We start from the raw sequence: 16,304 nt of genomic DNA, 5'->3' as shown, positions 1-16,304 counted from the left end.
ACATGTATTTGACAGACATTTTATTTATCAAAATATAAAGTATATTGTACAACAATGTAAAAAACTAAGAAAGATGTTAATATTTCCAACACACTCAAAATCATTTAAAAATCAAATTCAAAGGATTGTCATTTACCCCACAACCCAGATTGGATTGGAATAGAGTGGATGGATGGCATTTACAGAGCATGTGTGTGAGTAAATAGCAACAAATTCAGACTCTATTTCCAGTGACTTCATACAGGTCATGGATATGATAAAATTAGATCCAGTGTTACCTAAAGACGCTTTATGTGAAAAAACAAACAAACATCTGTTTAAAGCACAGTTTTATAATTGTACAGATAACTTTTATTTTTATTGAGTTTCCTGAGATACTTTATAATACCATAAAGTGTTTTAGCAGGTGGTGTCAGTATAATTTGTCACTCTGTGCACTTTGATTAGGGTTAATATGCAGATTCGAAATAAACTATTGTAAACTACTGCACATCCTGCAAATGTTTCGACTCTTAAAAATACTGCTGTTGGTGTTGTCATAGTCAGGCTCAATGCTGGGCAAAGTGTGGGATGCAGAGCGAGTCGACTTTAACTGAAATAGAAAAAGTATCCAAAAAATAAACAATAAACATGATATGATTAGATGGAACAAACTAATGCAAAAGCTGAAAACTGTGACAGAGAGAGACATAAAATCAGCTTCAGCAGACAAATTTTTCCAGTGACCCAAATGCTCTGCAGGCATCTCAAGAAAAAGGCTATCCAGAGGTTTCCCATCTTAAACAATCGTATATTAAACAAACAAACAAACAACGTGCCAGATGAGGTGTGGCGATATAGCCAATGTTAGAGTACTTCCAAAGGAGAGGGCATGAAGTGTTTCTCATAGCCGGATGTAAACTGTTCTTCCTCTGATGAGCTACAGAAATCCCCTGTCTCCTCATAGGGATCATCCATTTTGTTGTACACCTCTCTTCCACCCTCCCTCTGATCATCTGGGCTCTCCATCTCCGAGGACTCATCTCCCACCACTGGCCCTGTTAATCCCTCAGAGTTCTTGGGCTGTGTCTCACTGACGGGAATGCAGATAAAGTCCAAGGACTCATTAAACTACAGAGAGAGAGAAAAAAGGATTTGAATAAATAAGGGAGCCTTTAGTTGCAAAGTGTATATAAGACTGGCAGAATTATGACATCATAGTGGAATAAAAAACAAAAACTAAACATGATATGGTCGTATACTAATGCAAAAGCTGCAAATCATGACAGAGTTAGACTACAGGCCATTACAAACCAAGCACACAAAATTCTGAATTTTTGTGATCTGAACTTGTCATCTAATGTATACAAACACCAAAAGTGATGCATTTTGGGAGAAAATCTGCCCTCAAAAAGCACACAGTGAAAAAAATGAAGTTGACATCAAGCAATCAGGATGTTTCTAAACTAGAAAAGTAAGAAACTGAGATCCTGGGTCCACCCAATTCTCACGAGAAGGAAGCAGCAGAGAGAATTTCCTGGTTTAATCCAGGACTTGAAGCTGTATCACAGCTGCTTGATGAGAAAGAGTACAGGGCTGTGGTCGACTCCTTTGTCACGTGGTGTGAGCAGAATCATCTGCAGCTCAACGTGGCAAAGACCAAGGAACTGATCGTGGACTTCAGGAAGACCAGGAAACACTTGACCCCTGTTTCAATCCAGGGGGTCAGTGTTGACATTGTGGAGGACTATAAATACCTTGGAGTACACATTGACAATAAACTGGACTGGGCTAAAAACACCACAGCACTTTACAGGAAGGGCCAGAGTCGTCTCTATTTTTTGAGGCGACTGAGGTCCTTCAACATCTGCCAGAAAATGCTGAGGATTTTCTATGAGTCTGTTGTGGCCAGTGCGATCCTCTATGCTGTTGCATGCTGGGGGAGCAGGCTGAGGGTCGCAGATGCCAACAGACTCAATAAACTGATCCGTAAGGCCAGTAATGTTGTGGGGATGGAGCTGGACTCCCTCAAGGTGGTGTCGGAGAGGCGGATGCTGTCCAAGATAAAGACAATGTTGGATAACACCTCCCACCCACTCCATGACATGTTGGTCAGTCACAGGAGCTCGTTCAGTGAGAGACTGAGATTACCGAAAAGCACCACTGAACGACACAGGAAACCATTCCTGCCTGTGGCCATCTCCCTGTACAACGCATCCACTTAACACACTGTTTGCTGCTACAGCTACACATGTTTCTTTTCCAGCTATTTATTTATGAGTGACTTATGTATGTATGTATGTATATGTATATATTGTACTATTCTTAGTTAGCGTATTGTCTGTCTTGTCTTAATGTTGGCTTATAATGGAGCACTGTAACAAAAAATAATTTCCCCCAGGGATCAATAAAGTATTCTGATTCTGATTCTTTCGTACATATTCCAGGTTGTCAGCGGGGCAGTTTGAGCTCTTGCTGGCAGAGTTGGGAGCACATCCGATGACGCAAAGAAATAATTTCAGTGAGCTGACTGACCTGGACCAGTGCTTAGCTGTATGTCTGAGGTAAAATAGTATTACTTTACTATTTGTATACTGGCTCTTTTTAAATAAAGTCAATAAATAACAACAAAGAAAGAAAAAAATGAGAATAATGTCTCTGATCAGGTGTGAGGCTTTGATAAAACTTACTTCTAAAGGAGAGGGCATGAAGTGTTGCTCGTAACCAGACGTGAACTGTTCTTCCTCTGATGAGCTGCCACTCGTTTCCTCATCAGAATCAACCATTTTGCTGTAGGGCTCTTTTCCATATCTGCGGTCCAACCTTCCAGTCTCCTCTCGGACAGCATCCTCCCTCTGATCATCTTGTGAAAACTTGTCTCCTGTCACTGGTCCTACTAATCCATCAGGGTTTAAATTTGGGGACTTTATTTTTACAACTTCGAGCACAGAGATCTTGGGCTGTGGCTCACAGACGGGAATGCATATCCAGCCCAAAGGATCATTAAACTACAGAGAGACAGAAAAAACAAAAAACAATTTCTTGATTATCATTGAGCCAAGTTTATATATCAGTGACCTGTATGCATCAACTGGTATTGGTCTTGATTTAGCTTATTTTTTGTCATTAGTAGCCTTGGGATTGTTTTGGAGCCAGACCAGGACACCATGAGCTCCTCTGTATAGTAAATTATGCTCCAAACTGGGTCATGCAACAGGGCAATGATTCGAAGCAGAGCAGCAAATCTGCAACCAAATGGCTAAAAAAGGAAAGACTCAGCATGTTGCAGTGGCTAAACCTGATTGAAATGCTTTGGTGGGAAAAAAATTCCCACAAACCTCAACCAACTGAAGCGACGTTCCCCCACAACACTGTGAGATGCTGATAGCCATACAGGAAACAATCAGTTTAAGTTGTTGCTAAATGTGGCTCTACAAGCTGCTGAATGATGATGTCTACTTAGTTTTCCATGGGATTGCATACAGTCCTGTGACAACTTTCTTTTTCACATCACAGAATGACTGCTGTTGTTTCTGTAATACAGATCTATAAAGAGCCATTTTGTTAATTACTTACAATACCAGAAAGTATCTTTTAAAGGATTTTTGAAACCATTATTAAAGTTGTTTTTTTATATAACTTAAGGCTTTTACTATAACAAATACAGTAAAAAAAATTAAGACTTTTAGGAGTCTATAGAAACCTCGCAGTTACGTTTCATTCAGTCTAACCTGATGCTTCATCTGTTTAAAGATGTGACTGTTGCGGGGATCAGGCACTTTCTCATAGGTGCACGAAGATATCAGTGGACATGCTTTGATTGGTCCTGGACAAACGCTGCCAGAGACAAGACAGTAAACAGCAAATATGTTAGACTGGGAGATCACCTCATAAAAAAGTAGAAGTAACTATGTTCATAAAGACAAAACTGGAGGGAGTTTGAATTTAATATGTTTTGTGTCCTTGGTATACTGTGATATTTTTTTTTTACTATATTTCTCATGTTATTCAACATTTATTCAGAATATAAAAGTATTTGTTAACAGTACGTAACACAATTGTGATGTGCTTCAAATATGATGTCAGAGATAAGTTTAAGATGAGCGTCTCACCTGAGTAAAATACAACACACACAAAGGAGCACAACAACAGACAGAACTGGTATCAATAACCCTAAAAAAAGAGGGAGAAGCGATCATTGTGAGAGAAATAATAAATAGTTCATATCTTATAACACTGCACAATCCATTACACCCTAAGTTAGTTACATCCAGCAAGAAAAATAAAGAAAAATCAACAACAACTTCAAACATAACGTCAAACCCATCCTACCTACCATACATATCTTGCTGGTGGTTTATTTTGAATGTTTCAGTGGCATTCGCTTCACGTCCAAATTCAGTAATAGCTCTCATCCACACCTCATAGTCGCCTGGACTGAGATCACGGAGCGTGAAGGTCTGATGATCATTGGAAGCATTTACATTGAACACTGAAAGAGAGAAAATGTCTGGAGTGAGGTTACGTGTGTAATCAAAGTTATTGAGTCTTTATTTATCAAATATGTCAGAGCAGGAAGTCACTAATCAGGTGTTAATCATTAATAATGCACGTATGTCAGACAGATGAAATTAGTAGGATTATACTACTGTAAAATCATCACCTATGATGAAATGACTAAAGCACAAAGGCATTAGGCTACTATGATTACAAAAATAAAGAAAAACACTGAAAGTAAACTAAGAACTCTAAACTATAATCAAAAACTGAAAATTCTAATTATTAGACCAGAGTTTATATTCCAAAAAATCCTAAATCAGAGGTCCAATACTACAAACCACGGCACATTCCTGTCATGCGTTCATGCTGCGGGTGTCAATAAAGTTGGGCTGTGAAAGTTCTTGCAAATATGGCAGAAAAGAAGTGAGGCAGTGGTAAGTTGCCATTGCTTGCTTGAAAAGGTGGGCTGGGACACAGTTCATCTGGACTCGAGCACAGTGCAAATCTAGTAGCATTCCTATCTGCACCCCACACCTGCCCCCATAAAAATCACTGGGTTCAGTAGTACAGGGTGGGCCATTTAAATGGATACATCGTAATAACATGGGAATGGTTGGTGATATTAAAGTCCTGCTTGTGGTACATTAGTATATGTGAGGGGGCAAACTCCTTAAGATGGGTGGTGACCATGGTGGCCATTTAGAAGTCGGCCATCTTGGATACTACTTTTGTTTTTTCAATAGGAAGAGGGCCATGTGACACATCAAACTTACTGGTAATGTCACAAGAAAAACAATGGTGTGCTTGGTTTCAACGTAACTTTATTCTTTCATGAGTTATTTGCAAGTTTCTCTTTGCCATTGACATGTCAAAGAGGTTAACACATGAGGAGCAGATCGAAATTGTGTTCAAACTGGTTCAGTGTTGGATTTGCCAAAATGTGGACGCAAGAAAACTGTCACTAATGAAGAAACATCAGTGGCTGTCCTAGCTTCATTCAGCAAGAGCCCACAGCGTAGCACTCGCCGCATGTCACTGGAGAGTGGCATTAGTCGAACATCCCTTCGGCAGATATTAGCTACTCACAAATGGCACCCTTACAAACTCCAGCTACTGCAGCATCTCAACGAGGATGACCCAGATCGGCGCACAGAATTTGCAGAATGGGCAAAACAAAAATTGGAACAGGACCCTCAGTTCATGCAGAAGATTTTGTTCAGTGATGAGGCAAACTTTTATGTGAATGGTGAAGTTAACTAACAAAACCACCGCTATTGGTCTGACACTAACCCACATTGGATGGATCCCTCCAAGACTGTTGGAACAACAAAAGTGATGGTTTGGTGTGGTATATGGGGTAAAACGATAGTGGGTCCATTCTTCATCAATGGAGACCTCAAGGCCACTGGATATTTGAAACTGCTACATGATGATGTGCTTCCCTCTTTATGCACTGAAGCTGGCACGTTCCCTGAGTTTTTTCAGCAAGATGGTGCACCACCACATTATGGGTGCCACAAAATGCACAGAATCATGAGCTCCTTGGGTTCTGCAAAAGCTTTATCTAAGAGTAAAAAAGTATTTGTGACGCTAAAGGAAACTTCAGTGAATTAGCCCAGACAGTTAAACGCAATGTGAGTGCAAGCCTGCAGGGGAGAGGGGATGGAGGGAAGTTCTTCTCGAGTATGGTACATGTCAATTGAACCTATCGTTCACACTCTAAGACAATGTACAGTCAGAAGCACAATCCAAGTGGCTGGGATACAGTGCAGGAACATCTGGGTCACGTAAGTATTAGTCCACACGTCTCAGTGGGACACACCTCTGAAAGTGGAACAACAGGGCTAAGGTCTTGTGGGACTTCCAACAGCTGTTGGCCAACCAACCAGACACTGTGGTGGTTGACAAGCATCAGGGGACTGCAGCTGTGATAGATGACGTGATCCCAGCTGATAGCAATGCTAGAAAAAAGAAAAGGAGCACAAGACGACTGCTATGTACTAGTGGCTGAAGGAATAGGCGTGGAAGTCCAAAGTGGACCCAGTGGTTGTTGGGACCGTTAGGGGGTGTAAACTGAGAGAGTGGCCTTAGCAGATTCGGGGAATGTCCTGGGAAGAGTTAAGATACTGTGCGGAGCCCTCAAAATCCCAGACCTCTGGTACAAGACCTGAGCTTAAGGCAGAAATAATACATCAGGAACACATTTAAAACACAAAGCCAAGTCCTATATTATGCTATATAGGACTAATTCTGAGATGTTTGATAAATACAACCCAGAAAAATCTTTATCCTGTTTTCTGTCTTTTTTCCCTTCATATGTAATGTGCTTTATATTTTAAGCATGCATGCTATCTTCTTTACTAACTATGAACAGTTAGCTTTGCAAAAATCAGCCAGAAATAACTGAACTGTAACATAGTTTGCTGCTATATACCTTTTTGCGTATCCAACCATTTGTATCCAATTTCGTAGCACCAGATCCGGGCAGTCTGCTCGGAGAGAGGAATGGCTTTCCAGTGAAGAGTCACCTCAGTCTCAGTGAGAGTTTCCACCTTAAATGACGGCACTGCTAACAGAGCTGATTAAGAAAAAAATAAAAAAATTATTATGACGAGAGAAAAGAGGCTACAGTGGCCTGAAACCATCAAAGGAACAAAGCAGAGAGCGCCACCTTTCTGACGAGAATATCCAATCTCTGTGAAGAGATGGAGGACTTCCTTGCTGTTCAATACCTTGAACACCGACACTTGGTATGCTTTGTACTCCTGAAACTGACCTGTAGGTGGAGACATACAACACACAACAGGGTTCAAAATGCAATCAACAGTTATCATAACAACAACAACTCTTTTAATTAATGAGGTTTGACACATTACAGACCTTTAAAAAATGTTCCGTTCTGGCTTTTTTTCACTCTTATCCAGTCAAACTCTCGGCCAGGTGGAGATCCTGCCTGTTTATATTGCACCACGTATTCTTTTAGCTCGAAGACGTCAGACGGTGGGTCCCAGGACACGCTGAGGTTCTCTTTATTCATCTCGAGGTTAACTTTTAGAACATTTTCTTCTTTACCTTAACAAGAGACCAGTGCTTAAGGTTAAATGTATCCCCTATCGGAGATGGTTAGATGCCGCTAGGGGCTTCAAAGCGTCCTGTAGTTTTTATGAAAGTCTGCACAGTCTCTTACCTGTTGTTGATATAGTCAGAAACGATTCCTTTGTGGCACCTTTAGAACTGTAGGCGATTATGCTGACTGATGACACATCCTTCAGAGTGGCGTTGAGGAACCATTTTGTGGTACCGTTGCTGCACAATTGCTCCACAATTTCATGCATGTACTGCCTGTTTGGCTCGGCCGTGGACATCTGCAATTCAGAGCCGTTGCTGTAGAAAACTGTGAGGTTATATCCACGAATGAACCCACGTGCCTGAGAATCAGAGAGACTCTGGAGGGAATGGAGAAAAGGCGAGGAGAGTGAGGGATGAGTTGGCTCGTGGTGAGACAGAGTGAGCGAGTTAGTTCTCAGCCTACCTTCCAAGTCAGAAAACAGTCAGAGCTTAGAGGGGAAATACCGCAGTCCCTCCATAAATCCACTTCTCCAACAGGGTCTGAGTGGCATTGCAAGAAAGAGACAAAGCCAGGGAGATAAGGCAACATTTTCCTTCTAGCTGCACGAAAGACATGCCACTAAAACAGCTAAGAGAACAGTTACAGTTTAATGCAAAACTACAGTAATCAGCTACAATTCAAGTGGCTTCCCAATTCTGATGTAATATGTGAAAGAATGTTAAAGAGGTTTTTTTTAACAAAAAAACAAAAAAACCCAGAGAAACATGAACCTTTTTTGAATTGTTCTTAAATGCTAAACTTGGGAAAGTGATGCAATCCTCGTGACATTTCTTAGGTTCCACTAAAGGTGCCATAAAGATCTAAGTTATTATTATTATTATTATTTTTATCATCATTATTATTACTCCAAATGAGGACTCTCACCTGACTCTGAGCTCCTAACGCTATGGATCTTACTCCAGTCGCTCATTAATCCTGTACCACAGTCACAACGAACTTGGAATTCATAAACCGTAAAAAGGTCCGGTTCCTCCACTGCGTAGGTGCTATGTACTTCATCCTCAAACTGCACAAGAGGAAAAAAACAAGCTTGAGCATAATTTCACTGGATGACACTTTTGTCTCTCAAACTATACAATTTAACTTGCCTAATAAGCTTTTTTAAGGACTTTATTTCATGTATTCATTTGTTAATGGGGAAGAAAACCCCTAAACGCACTACACCTTTGGCCAGTCTGTTTCTCCCTTAGTCCGATATCGAATGTCACAGCGTCCAGAAGACTCTATGCAGGAAGTGTTCCACAAAAACTCCAACGGTTCCGGTTCGGCTGTAATGTCTTTAGGTGGGGGTGGCTTGGCTAGCAGTGAAAAAAAAAGTTTCATCTTTAATATTACTTAAATGAAAATCAATCATTTGAAGATAAACATCAAAAAATTTTCGGTATTAGGAACTGATCATTATTACTGCCGTTTGTGGTGGCGTTTGTATTTGTGGGACTGACTCACTGATTCCTTCGACGTTAAAGACGACCGGCTGAGATTTGTTGGAGCCATTCTGGTTAACGGCCTCGACCCAAACCCGAAGTTCTCCTCCACCGGAGAAGTCCTCTCGAGGAATGCGACCGTCTAAACTGGTCCCACCTTTCACATGGCTGTCGCTGAAAATAAAGACCAGACGAGACATGACACCAGGAGAAGTTCAAGACAAATTCAGGGGGCATTTCTTATTGTTTACAGCTGTAAAAAATGGGTTTTATTTACTGGTTATGAGCTGGCTCCCAGTGCAGGGTGTAGTTAGTGGGGATCTTAGGGTCTGACTTTGGATCCCAGGTGCACTGTATGTCCACATGGCAGCTTGTCTCGTCACATGGTCTAAAGCACTCAAGATCAGAGGGAGGAGCTGGCGGATCTGAAAAAACACAAAGGACAAACACAAGTCATCGTTACCAATCTGGGTTTTGTTTGTAGTTTTTCTTCCTGTTTTATTTTCAGACCCACTTTCATTATGTTTTATGTTTCACGTGAGTTCATATCTGCTTTTTTGTTTCACCCGCTTCCCTTTGTGTGTTTAGGATGCTTTTGTTCTTGCCCGTGAGAGATAGAAGGAGGATATCCCTCCTTTGAGCTCCAAAGAGGAGAAGTCCAAAGAGGCAAACCTCTCACTGTTCTCTTCCTCCCATTAATGCTTCCTCACTCCTACTGTTTCCTCTGTCTTTCCTCTTCCTTTTCCCCATTCCTTCCTTTTCCATATTCCTTTTCCTCATGTTTGTCTCTTGCTCAATAAAAACAGTTCTTAGTTTGTACACCCTGAACTCCTTTCTCTACGTCTTCCTCTCGTGTTCCATCAGGCCAAGATGCAAGTAAAGGTGATGAGAAAAAGGCATGCTCACTCATATACAGTCATTTTACAGTGAAATCAAGCCCACACACCTACAAATAATGATTTAGAAAGTGTCTCTGTAATAAACTAAATACATGGTTTTTCTGACAGCTGTCTAGTTTGCATTAGATTATGATTTGAAGTTCCGCTTTCCATTAAAGACAGCTGCTGCATTATTAGCCTATGCCCATCCGCTGAACCATGATTCCACACCCTCCCAAATCTGTCAACACAAAGTAGGGGGGACACGTGGGCAGACGATCTTTCAAGGCACAGGCATAGAGTCCATGGGGCACTCAGGGAACACATCGCCCCAATGAAAGAAGCAGAGGGATTACTCCTATAAACCTCAGAGGCAGGTCTTTTTCCAACAGTGGGACTTTTTTTAAATTAAAAAAAAACTATATCAGATATGAGTTTGTACAGTTTATACATGAAATCTTTTGTGCCAATTTAGTGAATGTCTATGTTGTGCACACACATCCCATGGAGGAGCCACGAAATAAGATGAAGAGAAGGTTTGGTGTCAGTATTTTTATTTTTTTTTTAACTCACGCAGCTTTCAGCGACTTTCTCGCCACAGCACGTAGTTCCTAATGTTTTGAGTTGGCAGAGTCATCACACACCAAAGGGATCTGTGTCTTCGACTGGACTTGAACTGTTAACCTTTTGCTTGCCAAGCAAACGTTTTAACCACTACACTAAAGACGCCAAAAGCGTCAGTCCCAGCAGACAGGCCCAGGTAGTCCCACTGTGGGCAGGTCTGGGTGAACCGTGGGAAGGTGTAGGAACGGTAAAGCCACACTTAGTCCACATGAACCCGTAAGGGGGTGGGTGGGGCTTATACCGACAAGGCAGGGAGAACATTACATTACATTTCAGATTACTTTAGCTGACTGCCAACTGTGGGCTGCCAAACAGGGGTCATGTTTACAAGGATTACGATCCACTTTTTAAGCCCAGGTTTAGAAGTACTGTTGCTACTTGGATAACTGACAAGGAAATTCTCTATAACCACAGGCTTTGTGAAAAGTTCTGAATGTGCAGAAAGTCTTGAACATGAGGTGAATATGAGCAGAAACACATATTTCTAATATTGAATAACATAATTAATCCCTGACATGAAGGGGTTACATATTTAAGCATTTTATACTCTGATTTTCTGCGGATCTGAACTAAACACTAAAGAGGACAGAAAATAAAATACATTTGTATCCATGTTGAGCCCTCAGTGTCAGGGATAATACTAGAACAGCGGCCCCCAACCTTTTTTGCGCCATTGACCGGTTTATGTCCGACAATACTTTCACGGACCATTCTTTATGGTGTTTTGGATAAATACAACAAAATAAAACCAGCACCGGTACCAAAAAAAGAAGATTTATTCATAACACACAGGAAAAGACCCAGGGAAACCGAGTTAACGATAAAAACGATAAAAAACAACGCTAAAAACCGATAAAAACTCTGGAAACCATAAATTTTACACCCGAGCCTCAACTCTCGTGGCCCGGTACCAAGCGACCGTGGCCCGAGGGTTGGGGACCGCTGTACTAGCTGACAAAGGTCAAAAGTCTGTTTCAATTATAAACTCAGAGGCCACTTGATTAGTTAAACTGTTACATGCTTCTTGTTAACACAAACATCAAATCACATAGAAAATCAGCATCCTCTGATCCGGGATGACCGGATGCTAATGCTCAGTTCAAACTGAGCATTAGCATGAAGGAGAAATGTTATTGCAGTGACTTTCAATGTGGCTGTTGGTGCCAGATGGGCTGGTGTGGCTGTTTGTCAAACTGCCATACCTGTCATCTAAGAATAGGAAACTGAGGTCAAAATTCACACAGGCTTACCAGAATTGGGTAATAGAGGAGTTTCTGCTTCCTCATTCAGATGGCAGGCTCAGAATTTGGCATACAAAAGCATGGATTCATCCAGGGTTGTATCAACAGTTCAGGTTGCTGGTTGTGTAATAATGTGGGGGAAATTCTCTTAGCAGTCTTTGGGCCAGCCTACCTGAGTATTGTTTCTGCCCATCCCTTTATGACTACAGTGTACCCAGAGTCAGGTGGTTGCTTCCAGCACGATAAAACACCACATCACAAACCTCAGATTGGTTTCCTGAACATGACAAATAGTTCACTACACTCAAATGACCTCCACAGTCACCAGATCTGAATCTGGATGTGCGACAGACAAATCTGCAGCCATTGTAGCAATATGGACAAAATCTGTGAGGAATGTTTCCGGCAACTTGTTGAATCTTTGCAAGAAGAATAAAGGCAGACTTTGATCCAACCCACTACTAGCAAGGTGTGCTTAACGAAGTGGCAGGTGAGGTCCACTCAGTGCCTGATTTGTGTGTTTTCCATTACTTTAACTAGATCTTTTTAACATAAAGTGATGTAGAAAAGTATCAAACATTTCTAAAAATACGAACAAAGTACAGGAAATTCGGCCAGTGATGCACAAAATCTTTCCCAGATGTGTTCCACAACTTGTCCTTTCAATACTGCTCAACCAAAAACCTACGCTGATGCAACACAGCAGCACGCTGAATATAAAAACTCCCAGCTCACAGAATGCAGGAAGACAGAGGAGAGATGAAGTACAGAAAAAATAAACTGCAATGAGTTCCCACCTCGTTGTCCATCTAATCAGCCTGCACTCATCCACTTCAAGATCCCACATTACTTAAACCACACACTGTTCCTACCCAACATGCACTCTCCCTTCTCCAAAATCCAGCCTTAGCTCCCTTCTCTAGTCACTTTCTGGCAGTTCTGTCAAACCTCTCTCTCTTGCTACACCAGTCACCTTCACTGCTGCTAAAACCCAAACACACTAACAGCACGAGTATTTATTTAATATATTTAATGTGGTTCTGCGTCTTGCTAGTGGGGGCTAATTTAGCTTTTTATAACAGCTTTACTGTTAAAAAGCTCCAGATGTGTTTTAAATCAGCTCCTTTGTCTCATTTCCTAGGAAATAAAACTAATGAAACAAAAGACAAAGAAAGGAAAGTGACAAAACGTCTGCAATAAAACTATATTTGGTAATATCCCCACGAGTCACAGTAAAGCAAACTGACCCTGTGTGACAGACTGCGAAGCTACAATGACTCACAAACTCAGACACATGTAATGAGTGAAGAAATAAGAGTGAACACGACTGATTTACCGTCAGTTCCAACCATATTCTCCACATTTATTATCATTTAATAAGATTGCATAAGTTAAGGCTTTTAGCAAAGGTGACTATAATTGTTATAAAATGATACAGGAAGTGAGAGATGATGAAGAAAAGGGGGAGAAAGCAATAGATCTAACACTGTTCTCAACCACAAGAAAAAAAATGTGCGCGCATCCGTCTATCTGTGCGCACACACACACGCATACCTTTGATTTTACTCATCGCAAGATTGCCACCTTTACACGTTTCTTGTAAGCCTCTACACTTTTAGCAGTAACCCGTTTGTGCAGTTTGGATCCAAAACAAGTGTAGTCTAGTCAATTATGACCACTTCTCTTTAAAAACAGCACAAACAATGAGGAAAGACTGATAGGTGTGATAGATGGGCCACCAAATAAATAAATAGTGAGAATAAATAGTAAAAATGTGTTGAGATTGATGTAGTGTCCTCAGCTTCAGGAAAATGTGATGCACATAAAGCTCCCAACTAACATTTTCTGTTATTGTACAGGTCAGTCCTTTACTAAGAACTAAAATACTCATTCATTTATGGATAGCATTTGCATGTGCCTAGTTGAAAAGTGGAAAATAATGTGAAAATTAAGCTTTAATATACTTGGTCTGCTCTTGGTTAGTCTGCAACCATTCCCTTGTACTGTGCAAAAGTCTTGAGCTACCCTCTTTTCTTTGTATGTTGCATCTGGGGAGCCAGACTGTTTTGTAACCTTTGAAAGTGGTCTAGTTCTCTTGGAACATGTTTCTTTCTTTGGTTGTTTGTTCCTTTTTTCACTCAGGAATGTCCACACACTATTTTTAGGGCCACTTAACACTGACCAAAGAATCATTCAAGCATAAAAAGGGATCAAAGTCAAAGGACGAACCAGTGTTGTGCCTACATAAAACACAGAACTGAGCAAAAACCCATTTTTTTATTGTATTTAGCCACTTTTTTACAAGCAGCCTGTCTAATAAACAAATAATTTGCTTGTATTTCTTTAGTTAAATCTAAGAAAAATATCAAATATAACCTAGTTTGACAGGCATAAAATAGGATTTTTGTAAGATGATTCCAAAAGAGCTTTTAGCTGAAAACATGGCATATTTAGGCATAGTGTGCAGTGTGTCCTAAAACAAATTTGAGGAAGCTACAGCTACAAAACTACAAAAGAAGAACTGTCAAGCCTAAAAAACTGTCTACAGCAGACGGACACTACTGGAAACTCACGTTCTCAAAAACAGGAAAAAATGTGACCAGAACAAACAAAATGACCTGAGAGATGCATCTGACCCTTCAGGTGATTCATCTACTGTTCACTGAAGCATTATCAGAAATGGTCTCAGTGGAAGAATGGCTGAAAATTCTCAATAAGGGTGAAACAGGGAGAAAAAGCTGAGGGATGCCAAATTACACCAGAACTGGACTGAAAATCAGTGGGAATGATGGGGTGATGATTCTAATCTTAAAATGTATAGAGAAGGTCAGGACAGCGGTACCACAGTGAGTGTCTACAAGTTTAAGTTTAAGATTTTAAACCAAAGTATTACTAAACAAAGAAAGCAGTACAAAGAATGAATTTCTAAAGCATTAGAGAACAGGAAAAACAAATCATTTAGGGGTTATGATAAAGCAAAACCTCTCAAAGTACAGAATTAATCAAATAATCAGTAAACATGACTGTAAAGAAAACAGCACTGCAGATAGCATGGCATTTAAGTGGGTTAGTGTAACAGGGTGTTAAAGTGTTGTGGTTATTACAGTTGATAAAGTTGTGGGGTACAAGGCGACAACACTTCCCTTTGAATGCAGGCGCAAGTACTTTTTATGAGTATTTGTGCACAAGCGCTTTTGAACAGGCCTACCTGCTGCAGCAGCAGAGACACTGGTCACCAAGATGGACAGAAGCCACCTTGTTATAGGTCTGGCCATCACATTTAGACAAGGGCATCTAGTGCCTGCGAAAAGCCCAAATTCATCAGGAACTCTCACATACAAAATAACAACAACAACAATAATAATCAATCACAAGACATAGTCAAAAACTCTGTTGGTCTTACAGAAAGAGTTCACGCATTGACCTGTAGCTGCAACATGTGGGGTAACTACATCCGTATCACAAATACAACATCTGGCATAAATAGCCCAACTGCAGACAGACTGACAGTTTCAGACTTTCTCTTGGGTGCAGTGGAGCGTAAAGTCATTTGGTGATTAACAAAAATAGGCGTATTGCCAGATAGGAGGGAGCAGCTTTGTGATAAGTACCAAATTACCAGACACTCGGCATTTTATTCAGTCTCAAATTCTATTAAACCTTAATTATGATCTCTTTTTTTTCTAAGTAAATATTAAGTATTATTAGGGTACAAATGATTTACCTCCGGGTGAGACACGCTGAGATGTGAGCCGCCCATGCTCTGCAGGAACACGCAGCTTTTGTTTTAACTGAGAAACTTGCTGTGAAGTTCAGAAATGTCTCCTCTCCGCAGTTACCGATTCGCTCCACCCAGTTGCTGGAATTGCCAGTGACGTCAACTCACCCGCGAGTGCTCGCCGGCAGCTAGTCGTGTCAGTTCTTCCCACACACTAACTCGCTGCAGGTCCCGAAACGTGTCTGTCGTAGCTACCCTGTATTTTTTATTTTTTTGTTTTTTAATTACGCAAACGCTTTTCATAAGTTCAAGAAAAGAAAGAGAGATATCACGTGACAAAAAGTAGCGTAAGATATTTAGGTTACTGAACTTTGAGGTAGTTTTGTTTTGAATTTCTGCCGCTCAAACGTGAGCACGTGTATGAAAGTGTCTAATTAAAATGACAGCTACTAACCTGAGTGTATAAAGCATTTTGGGCTTATATAAACTTTTGAACACACCATAATTCCCTCTGTTTTAGAGTCTGTTACCTGTTTTAAGAAACACGTTTGTGTCTGCTTGTTTCCTTTTTAAAAGAATATCCTGAAGGTTGTTTGCAACCTTTAAAAATCATTATAGGAAAGTTCTCTAAACGTATTCATGTGAAATCTATGTGTCCTAATGGTCATTTGAATTAAAAAATATATACACTAGCCATTTTATTACAAATCTGTATGAAGTGGATGGTAAGTGTGTTTGTGATAGAGCAGTAGAATAGTAATATCAGTTTGCTAAAGCTAAACTGTTAGCTAATATAACATTAGACCAACT

At 40.5% G+C, this 16,304-nt stretch overlaps 1 protein-coding gene across 1 annotated transcript; it reads right to left on the bottom strand.

Annotated features, from left to right (window-relative positions):
• Window positions 1–35: 35 nt before the first annotated feature.
• On the bottom strand, window positions 36–15,623 carry il12rb2l (interleukin 12 receptor, beta 2a, like). The gene is made up of 16 exons (XM_080905621.1): window positions 15,501–15,623; window positions 14,985–15,077; window positions 9,311–9,458; window positions 9,056–9,207; window positions 8,774–8,907; window positions 8,474–8,615; window positions 8,012–8,088; window positions 7,667–7,925; window positions 7,360–7,551; window positions 7,151–7,255; window positions 6,914–7,057; window positions 4,316–4,471; window positions 4,092–4,152; window positions 3,711–3,816; window positions 2,670–2,987; window positions 36–1,110 (listed from the first exon to the last, which is right to left on the bottom strand). Exons 2-16 carry the CDS (start codon window positions 15,049–15,051, stop codon window positions 847–849), a joined length of 2,325 nt encoding a protein of 774 aa, XP_080761747.1. The 5' UTR covers window positions 15,052–15,077; window positions 15,501–15,623; the 3' UTR covers window positions 36–846.
• Window positions 15,624–16,304: the final 681 nt, after the last annotated feature.

This window comes from Rhamphochromis sp. 'chilingali' (genome assembly GCF_963969265.1).
Source record: "Rhamphochromis sp. 'chilingali' genome assembly, chromosome: 15".
NCBI classification, from domain to species: Eukaryota; Metazoa; Chordata; class Actinopteri; order Cichliformes; family Cichlidae; genus Rhamphochromis; species Rhamphochromis sp. 'chilingali'.
Note: the sequence above shows the minus strand (reverse complement) of the source record. Positions and strands in the feature narration are given on the sequence as shown.